General features: G+C 46.9%; 1 protein-coding gene across 2 annotated transcripts in view; it reads right to left on the bottom strand.

Moving 5' to 3' along the window:
- MCU (mitochondrial calcium uniporter) overlaps positions 1–14084 on the bottom strand; it is a 77891-nt gene extending 63807 nt beyond the window's left edge. Inside the window, exon 1 of one of the 2 annotated variants that reach the window (XM_085064410.1) lies at positions 13874–14084. In XM_085064410.1, coding sequence (XP_084920536.1) covers positions 13874–14005 — 132 coding nt within the window. In that variant the 5' untranslated portion in view covers positions 14006–14084. The remainder of the gene's footprint in view (positions 1–13873) is intronic. The other variant, XM_085064411.1, reaches the window with a different exon arrangement.
- Between the last annotated feature and the right edge of the window lie 2911 nt (positions 14085–16995).

The raw sequence follows: 16995 nt of genomic DNA, 5'->3' as shown, positions 1-16995 counted from the left end.
AAGGATAAGAGGCACCAAAAACATCCACAATGTAGTTTTTAACTTGTTAGGGACTCCCTTTGATGTCTGGGGAAAGGCTGGAGGAGAAAACAAAGCTTGTAAGGCAAAAATCTCATTTCCCCCAGGCCTGTCCTGGTGGTAAACAGCACAATTTCACTCTACAAAAAATTTATTTCCCCCAGTTGCTGAGCATTCATAACACACAGCCCAAACTGGGGCCTGATACACAAAGATGAGAGGACTTAAAACGCCAGATAATTACAACACAACACATTAAGTAACTTGGAAGGCTAATTTCAGCAGAGCCCCAAAACCTCCAGGCAGAAATAACAGCATTACTCACCACACACTCTGCTCTGTGCTGAGGAGGAGAACTGAGGCAGCACCAGGGGAGGCAGGAATGCTCTCCCAGCCTTTTTGTACTGCCCAACACTCTCCCCGGGCCCTGCACAGCTGCTCCTCGTTGGGTTGCTCCACAGCCAGCTGTTCCTCATTCCCCTAAAGGGCACAAAGCCTCCCCAGGTGGGAATCATCCCTTCACAGCCACCAGGGTGGGGCTGCCAGCCTCTGCCCAGCTGGGTGTGATCAGCACTGAGCAAAGCTGCTGAGGGGACACCAAAAAATCCCCCCTTTGGGGCGACCATTGTGTTCCCCTTGTTAATTATTTTTTAAAACCAATTCCCTTGATACAGGCTGGGAGAACTGGGACTGCTCAGCCTAGAGAAGAAAAAGCTCCAGGGAAACCATAGAGTTCCTTCCAGTACCTTAAAAGGGGGTTATAAAAAAGAGGGAGAGTGACTTTATTCCTTGTCCTGTTACTCCACGCAGTTGTATAATGGCATCAAACTGACAGAAGAGAGATTTAGCTGGGATCTTGGGAAGGAATTGTTCCCTGGCAGGGTGGGCAGGCCCTGGCACAGGGTGCCCAGAGAAGCTGTGGCTGCCCCTGGATCCCTGGCAGTGTCCAAGGCAGGTTGGATACTGGGCTTGGAGCAGCCTGGGACAGTGGGAGGTGTCCCTGCCATGGCAGGGGTGGCACTGGATGGGAGTTGAGGTCCCTTCCAACCCAGATGATTCTGTGATACATTAGCAAAGCTGTTCATTGGTTTAAATCTCTATCCTAACAATTTGCAGATTTTTGCATTAAAACATCAAAACTTGGTAAATAAATGTTTAGTAGACAGTGCACAGAGAAAATTTCCAGTTAAATGCTGCAGTGGTAGAAGAGAGACACAACACTAGAAAAGACATAAACTCCCCTCCTCGGAGGTGCTGGAAAAGAGGGATAGCTTCCCCAGGCAGTAAGCAGCTCTGCCCTTCAAGCTCCCTGCTCTTTCCCGAAGCAACACAAATTGCCTCCTTTTCTGCAGCAGCAACCACCCCGGCATCACTCCCTTGCATACAAATCAAGCTCTAACCCTGGTGCTCCAAAGCACAGCCCCAAATGCAGATTTGACACCACAGAGATGCTTCCTAAAGCCCAGGAATGCAATAGCACATTGGAATAGGTCGTTATTTTTTTATGGCCATGCTACAGAATTGGAATTTTTATGACCAGTATTATCAGTTGAAGGAAAACTGCTCTGCAAACACAGTTGTATATTAAGTGTTATTTACTTATACAGAGTAAATGTAACACTAATTACATTTTTTTCCCCATTTAGTGGCATTAAATCACAATCCATTCTTCCTTATCCCCCAGGAAGGCACACAAGCTGCATTAAGACACCCTGTTCCCAACCAGCCCAGTGTCCATCTGCTTGCAGGATCTCAGAGTCACAGCAGCTCACCAGCTAAACTTCCTTCTTCCCAGCTCACACTTGCAACAGGAACTACTCTGCAATCCCAAAGGCAGTTTCCAAATGGGAACAAATAGCCAGTTTAATGTCAGAGGCCAAAAGTCCTCTGAGAGGTCCAAGCAGCCCTTTTCTTTGGAAGGGACCCACGGTCACCACTCAAAGGGCAGTAATTCTCAGAAACTAAATATTTACTTACAGAAAACCTGAGAGAATCCCCACAGCCTTCCTTGAAAAGCTCTTCTGCATCCAGACAAGGAAGGATTCATAAAAGTAAATTATCTGCTTGCACAGGAACTGCAAAAATTCTCTGCCAGCAGCAACTAGGGAGCTACCCTGGGGCCACCCTGCAGCTCCTGCCTCCCAGTCCATGCTGATTCCTCCTGGGGAACAACCAGCTGCTCCTTCTGCATGCCCTTCCTGACAGAGGGGCTCGAAAACACCACTATTTGCCGTTCTCCAACCCAAACATTAGCTTTTCCCACAGCAAACACATACAAATCAGAGCATCCTACAATGGCAACCACAAAATTGGTGAGGTTGTGTACGGTCCAGTTTCCAGCTTCATGATGGATGCCTGACAAAGCAGCTCTTTGCCAAAAAACACATTCAAGGAAACCAAGAGAGGGCAAAACAATTCATGGTGGCCCTAAAACTCAAAAAACACAAGTCATTTTCCACTGTCTCGACTGTGAAATAATCAGCAAAATGTAAAGCAGCTCTGAATTTAGAAAACTGGAAATAAGAAAGCCGGAAATATTTTCATGCTGAAGCTCTGCTCAGTTCACCGCCAGGGATTTGTTAGCAGTATCCATTTAAATCTGCACTCTGCCAGATTACCATCTCACTGACAGTAATTCCAGATTATTTTTCTCAACTAGGATAATCTTAACACAAGCACAGTACAGAGAAGATGTTTGTTTGGAAATCAGTTATCTTCAAAGCTGTCTTTTAAGAATCAGTTTCAACCTATTCTGAGTGAAAACTGTCCCCCAGAAGTTTGAGGCTTCCCCAAAATCTCTCAGTGGGGGTCGAAGAAGTAAAAGCAGAAGCAACAATTCTGTCCTAGAATAATTATCAAAGGTCTGAAGGAGATTATTCAACCAACTGTGCTCTAAAACATGGTTGTCTACTTTTTGCTATTTCACTTGCATTCTCTCACAGCTTTTTGCTAATTATTGATCAAAAAATTCATTAGTAGAAATACAAGACTGTTCAAAGAGAGATTAACGGCTTGTGATGGATGCAGACATTTTACACCTCTACATATTTGCTTTGGGTTTGTGCCTTAGGAACTAAACTTGGTGGAAGACAGAAGAAAAGGCAGAGGACAGGGAGAAAATTATTTACCACTGGGGGCTCTGGAGTGCTAAATCAGCACATTATATAAAATTAATCTTGCCAGCCACTGGTACTTAGCCCTACTGAGAAAAAAAGAAACAAGCAGCTTCAGCTGCAAAGTGGCACACATTTTATTTGACTTGATTATTCTAAATCCTACCTGAATATTACTTAAAAGCTTTTCTATAAAGGAAATACTTGATGAACACCAGCTCAACAAAAAGCAGACCATTTGCACTCTCACAGGAAGGCATCCTGAGGGCCAACATTCCCATCTCCTCTCTCCTGGACACAAGGGTAATATACTGTGTTCAACCCCTGGTCTTTATAGCTCCACACTAATTACTGTGGAGAGAGAAAGAAAATTAATGGTCAGAGCTGTGGGCAGAAATGAAGCAAGTGTCTAGTCAGAGCCTGGTTATTCCTCTCCTATCAGATTATCTACCTGGAAAAGCCACATCACAATTAAAGCTGCAACAGCCATTATGACAGCTAAAAGTTAATACTTTTTATTAAGGTTGTGCTCCTTCAGTCTCTTGTGAAAAAGAGCAATTAATATTCCCAAAATGACTTGGAAGTCTTGTTCTCACAGCAAGGATGAGGGAAATAAAATCCTATTGCAAGAGAAAAGCCTTAGCACAGGGAAAAACTGTGTTTATCATTATAGCACACTATTAAGGAAGGGAAAGTAACTTTGCAGCAACAGCACTAAAAAGACCGAGGGATGAGCAAGAACAGAATCTCTGTACCAAAGATCCCAGAATATAAATGAAGAATACAGAGGAAGTCACTGAAGTGCTTTGCTGTGCCTTCAAATTCCTGTACTTATTACAATAATAGTGATAAATGGCAAAGTGGAATATGAACAGATGACAACAGCTTGAGTGCATCCTATTTTTCATCTACTTTCTTCCCACTCCCATTATTTTTGATTGTCTGCCTGCAATTGTCCTTTCCCTTGATTTTGGGAAATAACTGCCTTCCCAGTGAGTCAGCGGGATTTATTTACACGGATCGCCAAGTTACCGAGTTGACTTTGAATACCACACAACTTGAACTTCATTAACTGATTCCAAAACCATGAAGTTATTATACTTACAATGTCCTTTCAACTTGGGTGATGTTCTCTGGATCTACAAGGAACTAGGTAGGTATTTTTCACAGCGAGAGTGGAAGGGTTTTGCACTCAGGTAATATGCAATAAATCAAAATTTCTCTACCAAGGAGTCGCATGGATTTCTCTCATGTTTATTTACGAGCTCTTCATGCATCTCAAACAGCCTAGAGAAGAAGTTGAGGGACTCAGCAAAACACCACAGCAGTAGGAAGAAGATACAGTGTCAGCAGCAACAAAAAAAATACGTATTTTCTTCTATTTTGACTGTTCTATTTCTCCAGAAACCAGAGTGAGGTAGCTCTGGACATGGGAAAAGCTTCACGTAACTCAGTAATCACCAGGACTGAAAATTAATGTTAAGGTTCAAGCAGCACAGAGATGAAATCAGAGCTAGAGAACTGCAGCTGTAAACACAACCCATAAAATTCAAGTTTAATCACTTAGGATGAAATAAGTTTCATGCATATTACTGCCAGTGGTCAGCCAAGCTGCTCTCCAGCAGCTTGGTTATTTACAGTTATTTAATAATTGGATTAAAGTGTTCTAGAGAATGCTTTTTCCAAGGCAAATCATGGTCAAAATAATGCATATTTTAAACTTCCTCATGCTCACAAAGAGTAAAAAAGGAAAACACACTTGAGAATTAAATTAGCCGAACCTAAAAACAACTCATGGGATGCTAGTTTGCATTATAAAAATGCAAAGCATGGCAATAGAAGACTGAAAGCTTTACTATTATTTTTTTATTTGCTTTCTTTAGAACAGCTTGAAGAAGGCAGAGTAAAAGAGCTGGAGCACATTAAAAGAAATTACCAGAAAACAGGCAGAGGGGGGTTTTGGGGGGTGTTCAGTGGAAAGGAGGTAAGGGCTGACTTAACTTTTTAGCCAAGGCAATTGAGGAAAGCTGGACTTGACACCCACCCAGTGGATCTCCATGTCCTCGGTGGGACTGCAGGGCTATGGCAGGAATTCAGCTCTCTCCACGTGCCTGCAGGCCACAGTTTTCCACATTCCCAAGGCTGTAAGGAAGCTTGGGAGTGTTTATGAGTCAGAATCCTGCCTGGAGCATCACCAGCTCCTGAAGGAGGCTCTTGCAGTGCCATCAAACCATTGCAGTGGCTACTGCAGATACACAGGGAATGGGAAGGTATTCCTGTCACATGGCAATGTGGAGTCCATCTAAGGTGGAAATCCACACAAGTTATGTAAATACTGCCCTGAAAACTACTGTGGTATTTTGCCATTGTAATTCCAAGAACAAACAGCCTTCTCTGGTGCACTCTATTACATAAAATGTCAGGCTAATCATAGCAAGTCAGCCTTATGAGTGTTGCCAAATGTCCTAAACAGAAGTAAAAATGGGAATTAAAGTGGTGAGGATGAGTGATTTACACACCTACCCCTCTATAAAAGGGCTAATGAAGAAATTAATTACACTTGACTGACCACCACCACAACAACCAATTCTTTAGGAGCACAGAGTGCTTACTGTAAATCCCAAAAGCCACACACTGCTTAGGTGTTCCTGTCTCCTGCTTTCCACTGAAACTGGAATAATTCAGGGGACAACCTTGAGGAGTACAACTGGATCAAACTGGAGTCTGATCATTGCTCAAAAAAAGCCCAAATCTCTCATCTGAGCCACCAAGAGCAGATTTTTGCTTCCATGAAGAAGTAGGTCACAAAAGCAGCAGCTCCACCAAACTCCCTGCCCCAGATCCAGAGCCCTGTGTGCTCCACACAAACTGGAGCTGTGTGTTAGCAGTGTGCTCAGAGTGGGAGAGGGGAGGGCATCCTGCAGAGGATGCAGTGTGTGTGTGTACCACTGACTGCAAATGGAAAAAAACACAACTCAGCGCAAGCAAAGGAGCTGCTGTGTGGAGAAAAACTGAATGGTGTGCAGGGACAGCCACCAGCAACAACCCACCTTTGGGGAAAGATAGAAAAAAACAACATCTGTTCGAGATGTTATTTACAAAACAATTCATTTCACACGTGCCTGTGTGGTAGCTATGCTCTTCTCAAAATCCTGACTTCCTTGCCAACTCAAACAACCATATCTGCATGGTGTCACATCCTGCCCTGCTCAATCTGCCTCTATAAATGAGGCATTTTGTGAAACTGTTTGTTTAATCTTACTCTCTCGAGCACTAAATGCCAAAAGGAAATATGGAAATGGTCACTCCCACACACACGAGTGAGTGGCTGATTCAAAACCGTGATTTATTTTCCATGAGTACGTGTGCGAACCTGACTCACGGTCTTCATCTTTGGACAAAATTATGCTTAAAATAATATTAATCTTATCATTCTCTTCAACTTTGTGGTCAGAGAAACCCAGGGCTTTTTGGCTTCAGACCAAAGCTCTGTTTTGGACCGTAAGCTTCTCGTTACTTAGCAATCAGACTCACATCACAGAGCCAAGCAGCAAGGAACTGATGTCTCAGCACCTGCAATGGTTTTTCTCCCCTGAACGCCACAGTTTCCAGGCATCAAAAACAACAACAGTCCTCCTGTGTGATGCAGGGCACTGACCACAGCCTGAATGAAAGCCAAACTTGGTTTTCTAGGCAGTTCATGAAGTACAAGGATGGCTCATCTTGAGAAGGGAAACATTTTTAGTATTTTCCCTTAATTCAGAAAGGAGCATCTGGAGCTGGTTTCATTTCTAGCAATATACACTGCTCACCAAACAATACTTCCTTCTTAACAGAGACACGGGTTTTGGTACTATGAATCCCCTACACCTAAATCCGAGGGAAGCATCCTACTCTCCACTTAAATACAACACCCCCAGCCTGGGAAGAATCCACACAGCGCTGTATGAGTGCAATTATCCAATCCACTCAATATTTAGACAGCAGAGTTTCCGTTGTCACTGCCTCAGGAACAAGCCCTGGATAACAGGAATAGCCTTGCAGCAAGCAGGAGGCTCCCCCAGGAGCCTTTGTGCTGCAGACGCCCTTGTGCATCACAGACATGCCAGGCTCCACCAGCAGACCAAACCTTCCACTCACCCTCTCCCCCTCTGCAGGAAGCCAAGAGGATTTCCCAAGTCACATGATAAATCAGGGCATTTTCATTCCAAAAAAGGAATTACATTTTTCTCCTCCTGGGAAATCTCTGCAGTTTTTCAATTCACTGTTATTTCAGGGAGAAAATAACTTTGGTTGCCAGCTTTCCTTCCCATCTCTCCCCCACACAGGAATCTTTGTGACGTTTGGGACAGGATTCCAATTAATTTAAATGACCATTAAAAGGCTGCTGCTGCACTGCATATTCACTGTGTGTGAGTTTTGTCTAGAAGCAGGAAACACAAGCAGGACATGGGATATCAAATTATTCTCAGCAGCAAGCATGAATAATGACAGAACAGTGATCATGCAGGATAACTTAGATAGAAAAACCATCATCCAGACCCCAGATATTTCTTTCTAACATACAACTAGAAAAAAAAAATCCCACATCACTCCTGTGCTATCTTGGGCAGCCTATTTTCTCTTAATATCTTCATTTGTCAGAGTAGTACTTAAAATTGTCATTTTTGGAGTTGCTTTGCCAGGCAGAAAACTCACTAAGTCCAAACATCTAAGAAAAATGACAAGGCTAAATTAGGAGGATGTATTTTTAAAGAATGGTTAACTGGAATGAATAACTATTTCATTTTACAATAATCTGTCACAACTCATTTCCTTCCTACTCTGATTATATCTCACAAGCTGTACCCTGACCATCCTTTTGCTATTCCTTCTAGAGGTTTGGGCTGCAAATCCGAAAGAGCTCAGCATCATCTGGAATCAGTTCTGGCAGAAGACAAGGAGAGTTTAAGACAAGACTGACAGAGCACAAGACACACAGTCACCCAGAGTTGGATTTTGGTGGCTGCTCCCCAGTAGATCCTTCCCAAGTTACACATCCAAGTGAAATTTGAGTTTTAATTATTCCAGCAGGCAGTGTCAGAGATTGAGAGTTTCCACATTGCATGACAGGCCTTTCCTCCTGGGGAAGCCAAGAAAAGCAAATTGCTGAAATGAGCTCTACATTTCCTAATTCCTTAAGAGCTGCCAAGAATGCAGAAACAGATAGTGGACATGCTTCATGTTTTACATGAGACAAAAGCCATACCCCACAGGCTTGTCCTGCTGGAAACTAATTCCACATCACGCTCAAGTGCCTCATATTTTCATCTTCATTAAGATGACATCTCACTTTAATGACCAATTGAGACCTTAATAACAGGGAGAAAACCTTCTGCCAAACCTTTAACAGCAGAAGCACAATCAATTTCATTTTCATCATTAAATACTCAAGGACAGAACAGCCCTTAAAGCCTGATCACTGTAGTTTGCCCTGGAAAAGTGAAAATATGATTAAATCCTTATCAGCAATATCACAGATGGTCTCTCACCCCGAGAGCACTTCAGAAATAAGAAGTATTCCCCCATGGTGAGCACAGAGAACCCAGTTTCATCTAGTTTCAACAAATTTCAAATTTTTGAAGTACAGTTCCTCATCCTACCAGAAGCCACAGAAGCTAAAAGCAGCAGTTGGGATTTCAGGAAGAGAGGCTGACCACCAGCTGACATTGCAATAAATGAATGATGAAGAAAAAACCCACTCAAAATCTAAAACAATTTCTACATTTCCACAGATCTACAAACAGGAGAATAATTTAAATTGCATATTTGAGTCAGCTCAATGCTATTTTATAGAATGGCAAACTGGTGACTCATAGCACAAATCAGAAATTAAGTCATAAAAGTTATGTTTCACTCTCCAGACTGGGTGGGACCTAACCTCACAGAAAGTTTCCTCTTTAAGATGAGTCTTAAAACAGCTTTAGAAAAAGAACAACTTTTTTTCTTCTTCTTTTTCCAGGCTTGACCCTGGTAAGGAGACCTCTAACCCTTCCTGTCTGAGCACATGCGGAAAAAGAGCTGCACCAAAATTCTTATATTAATGATTGAATCAACTTCATCATGACTGTAACTTCCTTTCCCATCATGGACCCTAGATACAAAGTCTTGATTATTCCCATGGGATAAATTATAAATAAAAAATAGTAGTATCATCAAATAACTGTCAAAAAAGCCCAAACCAACATCTAGTTCTCATTGTATTGTGCTCTTCTTTCACACAGAGAGCACCCTGGAAGTCTGGTTTGCTACCAAAGGAACATTTTAGTCACTTCATAAATCAAAAAATATTTGCTGGTCATTCCCTTCAAAGCCTTTGTTCATTAAAAAAAATAAAAAGCACCAAATTTTAATCATTCCTTTGCAAATCACAATCACTAGTGTGCAAGGTCAGGAAAACAGCAGTACAGTTAATTAAACAAGTCTGCCAACTTCCCTCCTCAGCAAAAACCACACACCAAAGTCTTCCAAGTCTCACCATCCCTGCATCCACTCTCTGCCACTGCCTGTGTTCTGTGAGTGCCAAGCTTCACCTGACAATCTGTTTCAAGAGCTGGGCAATACCAGATAATAAACTGCAGCTTGTGACAGCAAGGGCTTGACCAGGTCCCACAGGAGATTATGACCACACTACTGAGCTACAGTTTCTCTCGAAGGCCATGCTGCATAGGAAAAAAACGCAGCAAATACACACTGTGTCTCTGCTGAATAAAGGACAGCTGCAGGAGGATGTCCCCTGCATTCTCCCCTCCAGGCTTATCCCACCTTTCCTTGGCACAGAGCAAGATCTTTGAGGGATGCTCTCTCTGCTGCATCCTTAACACAGGGCTACCTGCACCAAAATCCTACCTGGCTTGGAGGATGGATTTACACAAGTAATACCCTGGTCCTCATCGGGAGCAGAAAGAAAAATCTGCAGGATGTCTAATACTTACTCAAATTCTGGCTGCAGTTCAGTTGGGTTCAGTTTTTCCCCCTTAGGCTCAGAAGAAGTCACTAAGAGTCATTATTTCTGATTTGCCTAGAACTGTCAGAATGACCTACCACAGGAATGTCATACACAGCCAAGCCCTTGATTTTTTACAGGTATTTTTGCACCAGCTGATTACATTCCAATCCAACATAACCCAACCCCAGGCTACAGGCACCAGGAAACACTGTAACAGGAGCCTCTAATCTTTGTAGAAGAAAGCCATGCGGATTAGGTGTTCAACACACAAAAGCAGAGCATTTTATTTAAGTATTTTGTCTACCAACACATAGTTGAAACCCATTTATAGCTTGCTTCCTTGTGAAGCTTTTCCAGGACTGCTTCTCAGCCCCACTACACCTCAGCCCTCGGGAAGCTGACCCTCAACTTCCACAGCACCTGGAACAAGCAGGAGACAAGGAAAGGCCTGCCCTCGTTCTGTTAGGAAGTTTCCTCTGAGGAATAGCCCCACTTGAATTCTCTCTCCACACTCCTCCCAGGGCAAGCTGTCCAACAGGATGGGTGTGGGATGGGACATCCCACACATTCCTCCTCATATTACAACCCCCAGCCTACTCCAGCACTTTCTCCACTGCGAGCACTCTTGGGAATTCTCCCTCTCCTCCCCTGCAAGGCTTCCTGCACTCTCACATATGTGTAGCCAAACTGGGAGAGGAGAAAGAGATGCAGCCTCTGATACTTCTGCTCCAAGTCCATTTATTCAGCTCTGTCATATTCTTCCAACACCAAGGATGCTCTAGCCCCACCTCCTCCATCATTAGCCCTTCTCACCCTGCCCAGCCACCCTGAAATGTACAACACCATCACGTTCAGAGGGGAAATCTACAACTATCAGCAAAAATGTCCTTCTTCTTGCTTATCCCTACTCTGCTATCAATGAAGGAACTTCTCATTCAAGTTTCCTGCATCCCCCTCCCCAGATCTCCTTGTAATGCTATTTGGGACAGAACGCAGACTCATGTCTCCTAAGGGACTGTTCCTGTGGGAATGTCTACATGCTGAGTCCACTGAGCTTCCCCAACTCCCTCAGGTTTCAGAACTCTCAAGCAAGCTGTGAATGCTTCATTCAAGTCCTCTGTCTCCCAGTATTACTGTACTCCCAACGGTTCCTTCATAATCTGAGTATTTGTTCTCAAGTAGGGACCTCCTCACCCTCTTTCCCGTTTGGTGTCATCACAACCTCCTCCTTTGCACTTTACCCACCTGGAGCAGCTTTTTGTTTGTTTTACAGCACTGTCCTCTCACAGTAATGTGGTCTACTGGTGCAGCTTCTTCCAGCATTATTTATATTCCTTTTGAAAGAACTCATCCATAAGGCCATTTAGCATTTCCACCCCACTTCAAAGAAAGCCCATTTAATTTATCACCTCTGCTAGAAAGCAGCCATCCTGAGAAGTAACCAAGTAGAATTGATGGTACTAAAAACAACACTGCACAGACACACCTGACGTACTCACTCTATTAATTACATCCTTATTATACAAACTCTTCCTATGTCTTTGCCAACAGAATCTATAGTCTCAGGAAGCTTGGACATCCCAGTCCCATCACAGAGGCAGGATCAATTCTTCATCAGTCATAACTGATTGATGTGAGCCCAACCTGTTCTAACCACCTCCAACAACAAAGACTGAACAGCCTTTCCCAGAAATAATTCAGCATTTCCCTACTCTCACTGTCAGTAGGCATTCTCAGCACTTAACCAAATCCCTCTTCTCAAACTGTGAGGCCATTACTTCTCCCACCCAACATGGATTTGCTTGGTTTTCTGCTTCCTCTTTGCAGCAACACCTCCTTTCAATTTTCTCTTTACTATGAAGAGCTCTGGTTCCTTTAATTTCTCCTCGGAGATCATTTATTCCAGGATTCAGCCACTCTCTGGTCTCTATTCTCTCCCAGTGGTCTGCAGTTTCTCAAGTGCAGAGTGAGGGAAAGGATAACTCACCTCAGCTGTGAGCGGGTAAACAGGCACATCAGGGATGCTGCCAAAAGGACCTGCCAGGATCCCGGATCCCCACCTGCTTGCACTTGATCCCTTGTTTCTCAGGGATCCAACCAAACCTCCCTGTTGAAAACCCCCAAAAATTAATGACTGCAACACCCCAGCCAGCCAACAGCCAGGCTGCCAAAAATCAAACAGCACAGCCCAACTAAAGCCAGGAGAGCTTTCTAATCATCAGTCCTGAGGACATGAGCAAAATCCTGCTCCTTCCCCAAGCTCCTGAAGGAGATTGCTCTGACAGGAGGATTTTGACATGCCCACACCTCAGTCACGTCTGCTCAGCAACCCAAGCAAACACAGGAGATTCACAGTAATTTTTTTATATTATTTTCTCACACATTTACTGCTACACTTAGCTCAAGGAGTGAAACCAAGCACAAATCTGAGTCTCTGTTACATTAATCACAAAGGTCAATTTAAATTTAGATAAATACAAATTATTTGCCAGGGCCACACCGCTGAAGGCGGCAGCATGAACGTTAATTACGGAAGCTGGAAAGGCCATTCCACACCTGAGCAGGACGCAGGGTGCCGGGATCAACCCTGCAGCCAGCACGGCGGCACAAGGCACACTTCACACGTGGGAAGGAGCGCGCTGCGAATGCGGGACTGCCGGATTGAGACACCCGATCCCGACGGAACCTCCGGCATCCTCCCGCTGCCAAAACACACCGACAGCGGCGGCGGAATGAGCGGCACCCTGACGATACCAGGCGCAAAAAGCTCTTTAAACAGCACCCGAGGGAGCCCAGCTGCTCCAAGGGAGCTCAGAGCCGCTCCATCACCTGATTAATCCACAACTGCGGTAGCTCCACGCAGCTCCGTAATTACTCGTTTGGAGCAAAACAAGGGAGCGACAGGTGCACACCTCCGACAGGACCTCTTTTGGAGGCAGCAATAAAACAGATTGTGGCAAAAGCCAGAAGGCTATCCCACAGTTACACACTGTTCCTTTAGTTTAAAAAGAAGAGAAAAAAAAACCTCCCGGTATTTTTAGCAAATCTTTCGAGCTCCAAGACGCAACCTGCTGCCTTTACAGTTTTTTTCCGCCCTAAGACACATAGTAATCTGTGTGCTGCCAGTCTCCTCTTTCCCTGGCAAAGCCACCAAGGAAGACGGGACGAGCAGAGCCCGGCTGGCTTTGCCCCCCTCCCTCTCCCACCCGCCGCACCGCCGGGATTTGGGAAGCCCCTCGATCGCCTCTCCCCTGGCTGACCTTGAGGGGGAGGCAAGAGAAGGCAGGAGCAGCAGAAGGCAGGGCAGGGGCGCTGCGCTGCCCGCTCGGGCCGGTGTCGGTGCCGCCGCTGCCGGTCCCGCTCCCGGCGGGGACTCCGCGCCCCCCGCGCCCCCCAGCCCGCCGGCACCCAGCGCCACCTGGCGGCCGCGCCCCGCCGCGCCGCGACCCCCGCCCCGGGAGCGCGGCCCCGGAACGCCGGGCAGCGCCGGCAGCACACCCCGCTCCCGGGCGGCGCGGGACGGGCGGGCCGCGAGCTGCCGCTGCCGGAGCGCGGCCGGGAGGGCTCCGCTGCCGCCGCCCGCCGCGCTCAAGTTTCACCCGGTGACGGTGCTAAGAATAACGCGCAGCTGGCGGGGCCGGGCCGGGAGCCGCCGCGAAGCCGCCGCGGAGCCGCCGCGGAGCCCGGGGCCCCCGCGCTGCCCGCCGGCAGCGCGCCCGCCTCCTGAAGGGCACACGGCTGCCGCCTCACTCACCGTCCGGTGTCGCTGCTGCTGCTGCTGCTGGCGGCGCCGGCCCAGCGCCGGGAAGCGGCCGGCGGCGGTGAGCGCGGCGGGGCGGCGGCCGCAGAGGAGGAGCGGCAGCGCTCTGCCCGCCGTGGCCGCCATCGCGCCGCTGGAGCCGCCCCACGCTGCTGCTGCTGCGGCGGTGGCGGCTCGGCGGCGGCGGTGCTGCTGCCGCCCGGGCGGGGCGGGGCGGGAGCGCGGGGAGCGACGGGGCGGGGCCAGGCGGCGCTGCCGGCCAATCGCGGTTCCCCTCCGGCCCGCCCCGGGGCTCGCGCAGCCAATCGGCGCTGAGCAGGTGGGCGGCCCGGAGCGGCGATTGGCCGGAGGGCGGGGCCTCGCGCGGGCCTGAGGGCAGGGAAACTCCTCGCCGGGGTGCCGCGGGGCGGGGCCAGTGGGGCGGGGCCGCGGGTGGGTGGGGCCGGGGGGGCGGGGCTGGGAGTGGCGGGAGGGGAGCGGGGGGACCCCGCAGGGGGAATGGGCGGGGAGGGGCTGCGGGGAGATGGGGAGCCCTGGGAAAGAGCTGCAGGGAGATGGGGTGCACTAGGGAGGGAGTTCACCGGGGAGAGGCTGCAGGAAGATGGGGTGCAGCAAAGGCACCACCATGGCCCTGGGGGTGCAGCGTGGGGGTGGCACAGGGACTTGGGGTGCCAGGTCTGACTGGTGTCTCACCCAGTGGCAGTTTCAATGGAGGGTATGAATAGTGTGTGATCAAAAAATATAGAGATACACTCAAAATATATATATATATACACGCACGTATTGCAGACATAGTGGGCTGGACTGCTGGTGTAAACCTTGCAGCATCTGGGCTAAATAAGCAATCTGTGCTCAGCTTTTTCTTGAAAGATGATGTACTTGGATTATTTTTCTTAGAAAAGTCTTTTTCCTCTGGCCTTGGAGTTACTGCAACCAATGGCAGCTCCTTTTTAATTCCTGAGAAGGAATATTTCAGAAGGGAAATAAGCCTATCGCTTTTAATATTGGAAGTGGCCCCAGAACAGCTCGTTAGAAAATGGAGCTTTAAAAAATACTAATGCACAAGCAGTTCCTGTGTGCAGCAGTGACATCATTATGGCAGGGAATGAAACAGTGCCGGGGTTTAGAAGCAGCTGGGGTCCTGCATTAGTGCCATTTTTTGAAGTTGAGGAGCTGGGTCCTTGCTGTGGAACAAATGGGACACACCTCCGGGCAGGTGAGGAGAGGAAGATTGCTCAGGAAAGGAGAGTCACTGGGAATTGATGCAGGAAAAACTGTGATGAGGCTGGAGGTTGCTGAGCTAATCAGGGACCAGTGGACTGAGAGACCCAGACTGTTACTTACCCCTCTGTGTTTCTAGAAATATGGAGAGGAGTGTGACCAAGTCATGGGATGACACAGATGTGCTTCAGCATCACCCACACCATCACAACCTCCCTCCAGTGCTGCCTTCCACAAGTCCTGGTGGTTGTTCTAAGCCTTTCCCTGAGCAACATCATTTTGGAGCTTGTCCCTGAGTAATCCCCCACCTCAATACTCATTTCTGGCTGGGTTTTCCTGCAGGAATGAGCTTTCCCTTCTTTCTCTTTCTTGTTGGTGAAACATGGTTGAGGCCTTGCTGGTGTCCTTCTGGAAGGATTTACCCACTGTCTTTCCAACTTCACACATTTAGAATTTCAATGATCATTTGCTTTTTCTTGAAAATCAAGGAGACCAATTGCAGCAGCTGCTGTTCTGAGCTTCATTGCTCAGACTGGATCAAGTCTTTGCTTGATCCCTGCTTGTTGTATTTCTCTCTCCTGTCACGTTGAAAACTGATGGACAAAGGCTTCAAAACGAGGCTTTTGAGTAGCATAGCCCTCAGGGATGACTCCTCACTGGAAGATGCTTCCACGCACATCTCGGCAAAGGAGTGTCCCCATGAATCACAGCCAAGGTTTCCCTCTCCAGGACAGCAGCCTCTCCCTGGGACAGTTCCCAGCGTGCCCCACAGTGGGATTAAAAGCCTAAAAATGGCAAAACTGTGGTTAATGCAGCCCAGAAGAGATGGAAAAGAAAGATTAGAAAGGCAGGAAAGGGTGAGGAAGGAAGTCCCCAGGATGGGGAAGGTCCCAGGGAGGTCAGAGGATGCAGCCCCTTTGGGCAGAGCCACCTCTTCTCACTATAAACTACCCACCCTTGCACTTCTTTTTGCCTGGGTGAGCAGAGATAACTTTAGGATGAACCTGTGCTGTCCTCCTTACGGGGTTTCCTACAGGGATTGTTGCTGGCAGCTCCAAGGGAGGACAGGAATGGACACGGTGGGCAGATCCTGCCTCAACTCCCTCCTAATCCCTGCTCCTCCAGCCATTCATATTCTATATTTAAATATTTACTTATCTTTTAAGAGGAGCTGGGAATGACCCAAAGTAAAATTTTAGGCAGAGTTTAAACCTTTCCAGGGAATATTTGACAGAGGTGGGGGAAGATGGGCTGTAAGCAAAGGCCAAGGGCGGCAGAAAGGCCAAAAATTCATGAGCAAACCCGTGCTGAGCAGGTGGGCACTCATTACAAAGCACAAAAATGGGAATTAAATGTGAGCCCCGAGATCAATACCCCAGGCAATTTAACAAGCCAGTAGGGAACGGCTCCCCAAGGTGCAGGGAGCAAGAGAGGTGAGGATATTGGCACCAAAATGAAACCCTGTCATTTTAGGTCAAATAGCTCCTGCTAGAAGTATCTTCCACTCTTGGAAAACCGAAATAAAATAATGTATTCAACAAGGCTTTCTCCTGATGCTTATAATTACAGCTGGCTGAATATTGGAAAGCTGTTCCTGAGAAGAATTGCTGGAAAAAAAGCACACCAACGTTTGCAATTAATATTATTGCAGTGGGAAAGGCTGAAGTGGAAAATTTAAGCTTTAAACCCTCATCTAACACCCTGACACGGCCGAGAGAGGCATGCATTGTTCCCTCCTGCAAATTAAACACTGATGTAAGAGAAAGTAAGTGTGTGATGAGCCATAGGCAAAGCTACCACTTTGGAAAACCTGCTCAAACCCCAAAGTGCTTGGATTAAATAACCCAGATAGGAAGGAAAAAAAGCCCCAAATGATCTGTTAGTCCACAGACTCA

Source organism: Lichenostomus cassidix, chromosome 6, assembly GCF_008360975.1.
Source record: "Lichenostomus cassidix isolate B80296 chromosome 6, HeHo_3.0, whole genome shotgun sequence".
Classification (NCBI taxonomy): Eukaryota; Metazoa; Chordata; class Aves; order Passeriformes; family Meliphagidae; genus Lichenostomus; species Lichenostomus cassidix.
The sequence above is the reverse complement of the archived record's forward strand: the minus strand, read 5'-3'. Positions and strand labels throughout refer to the sequence as shown.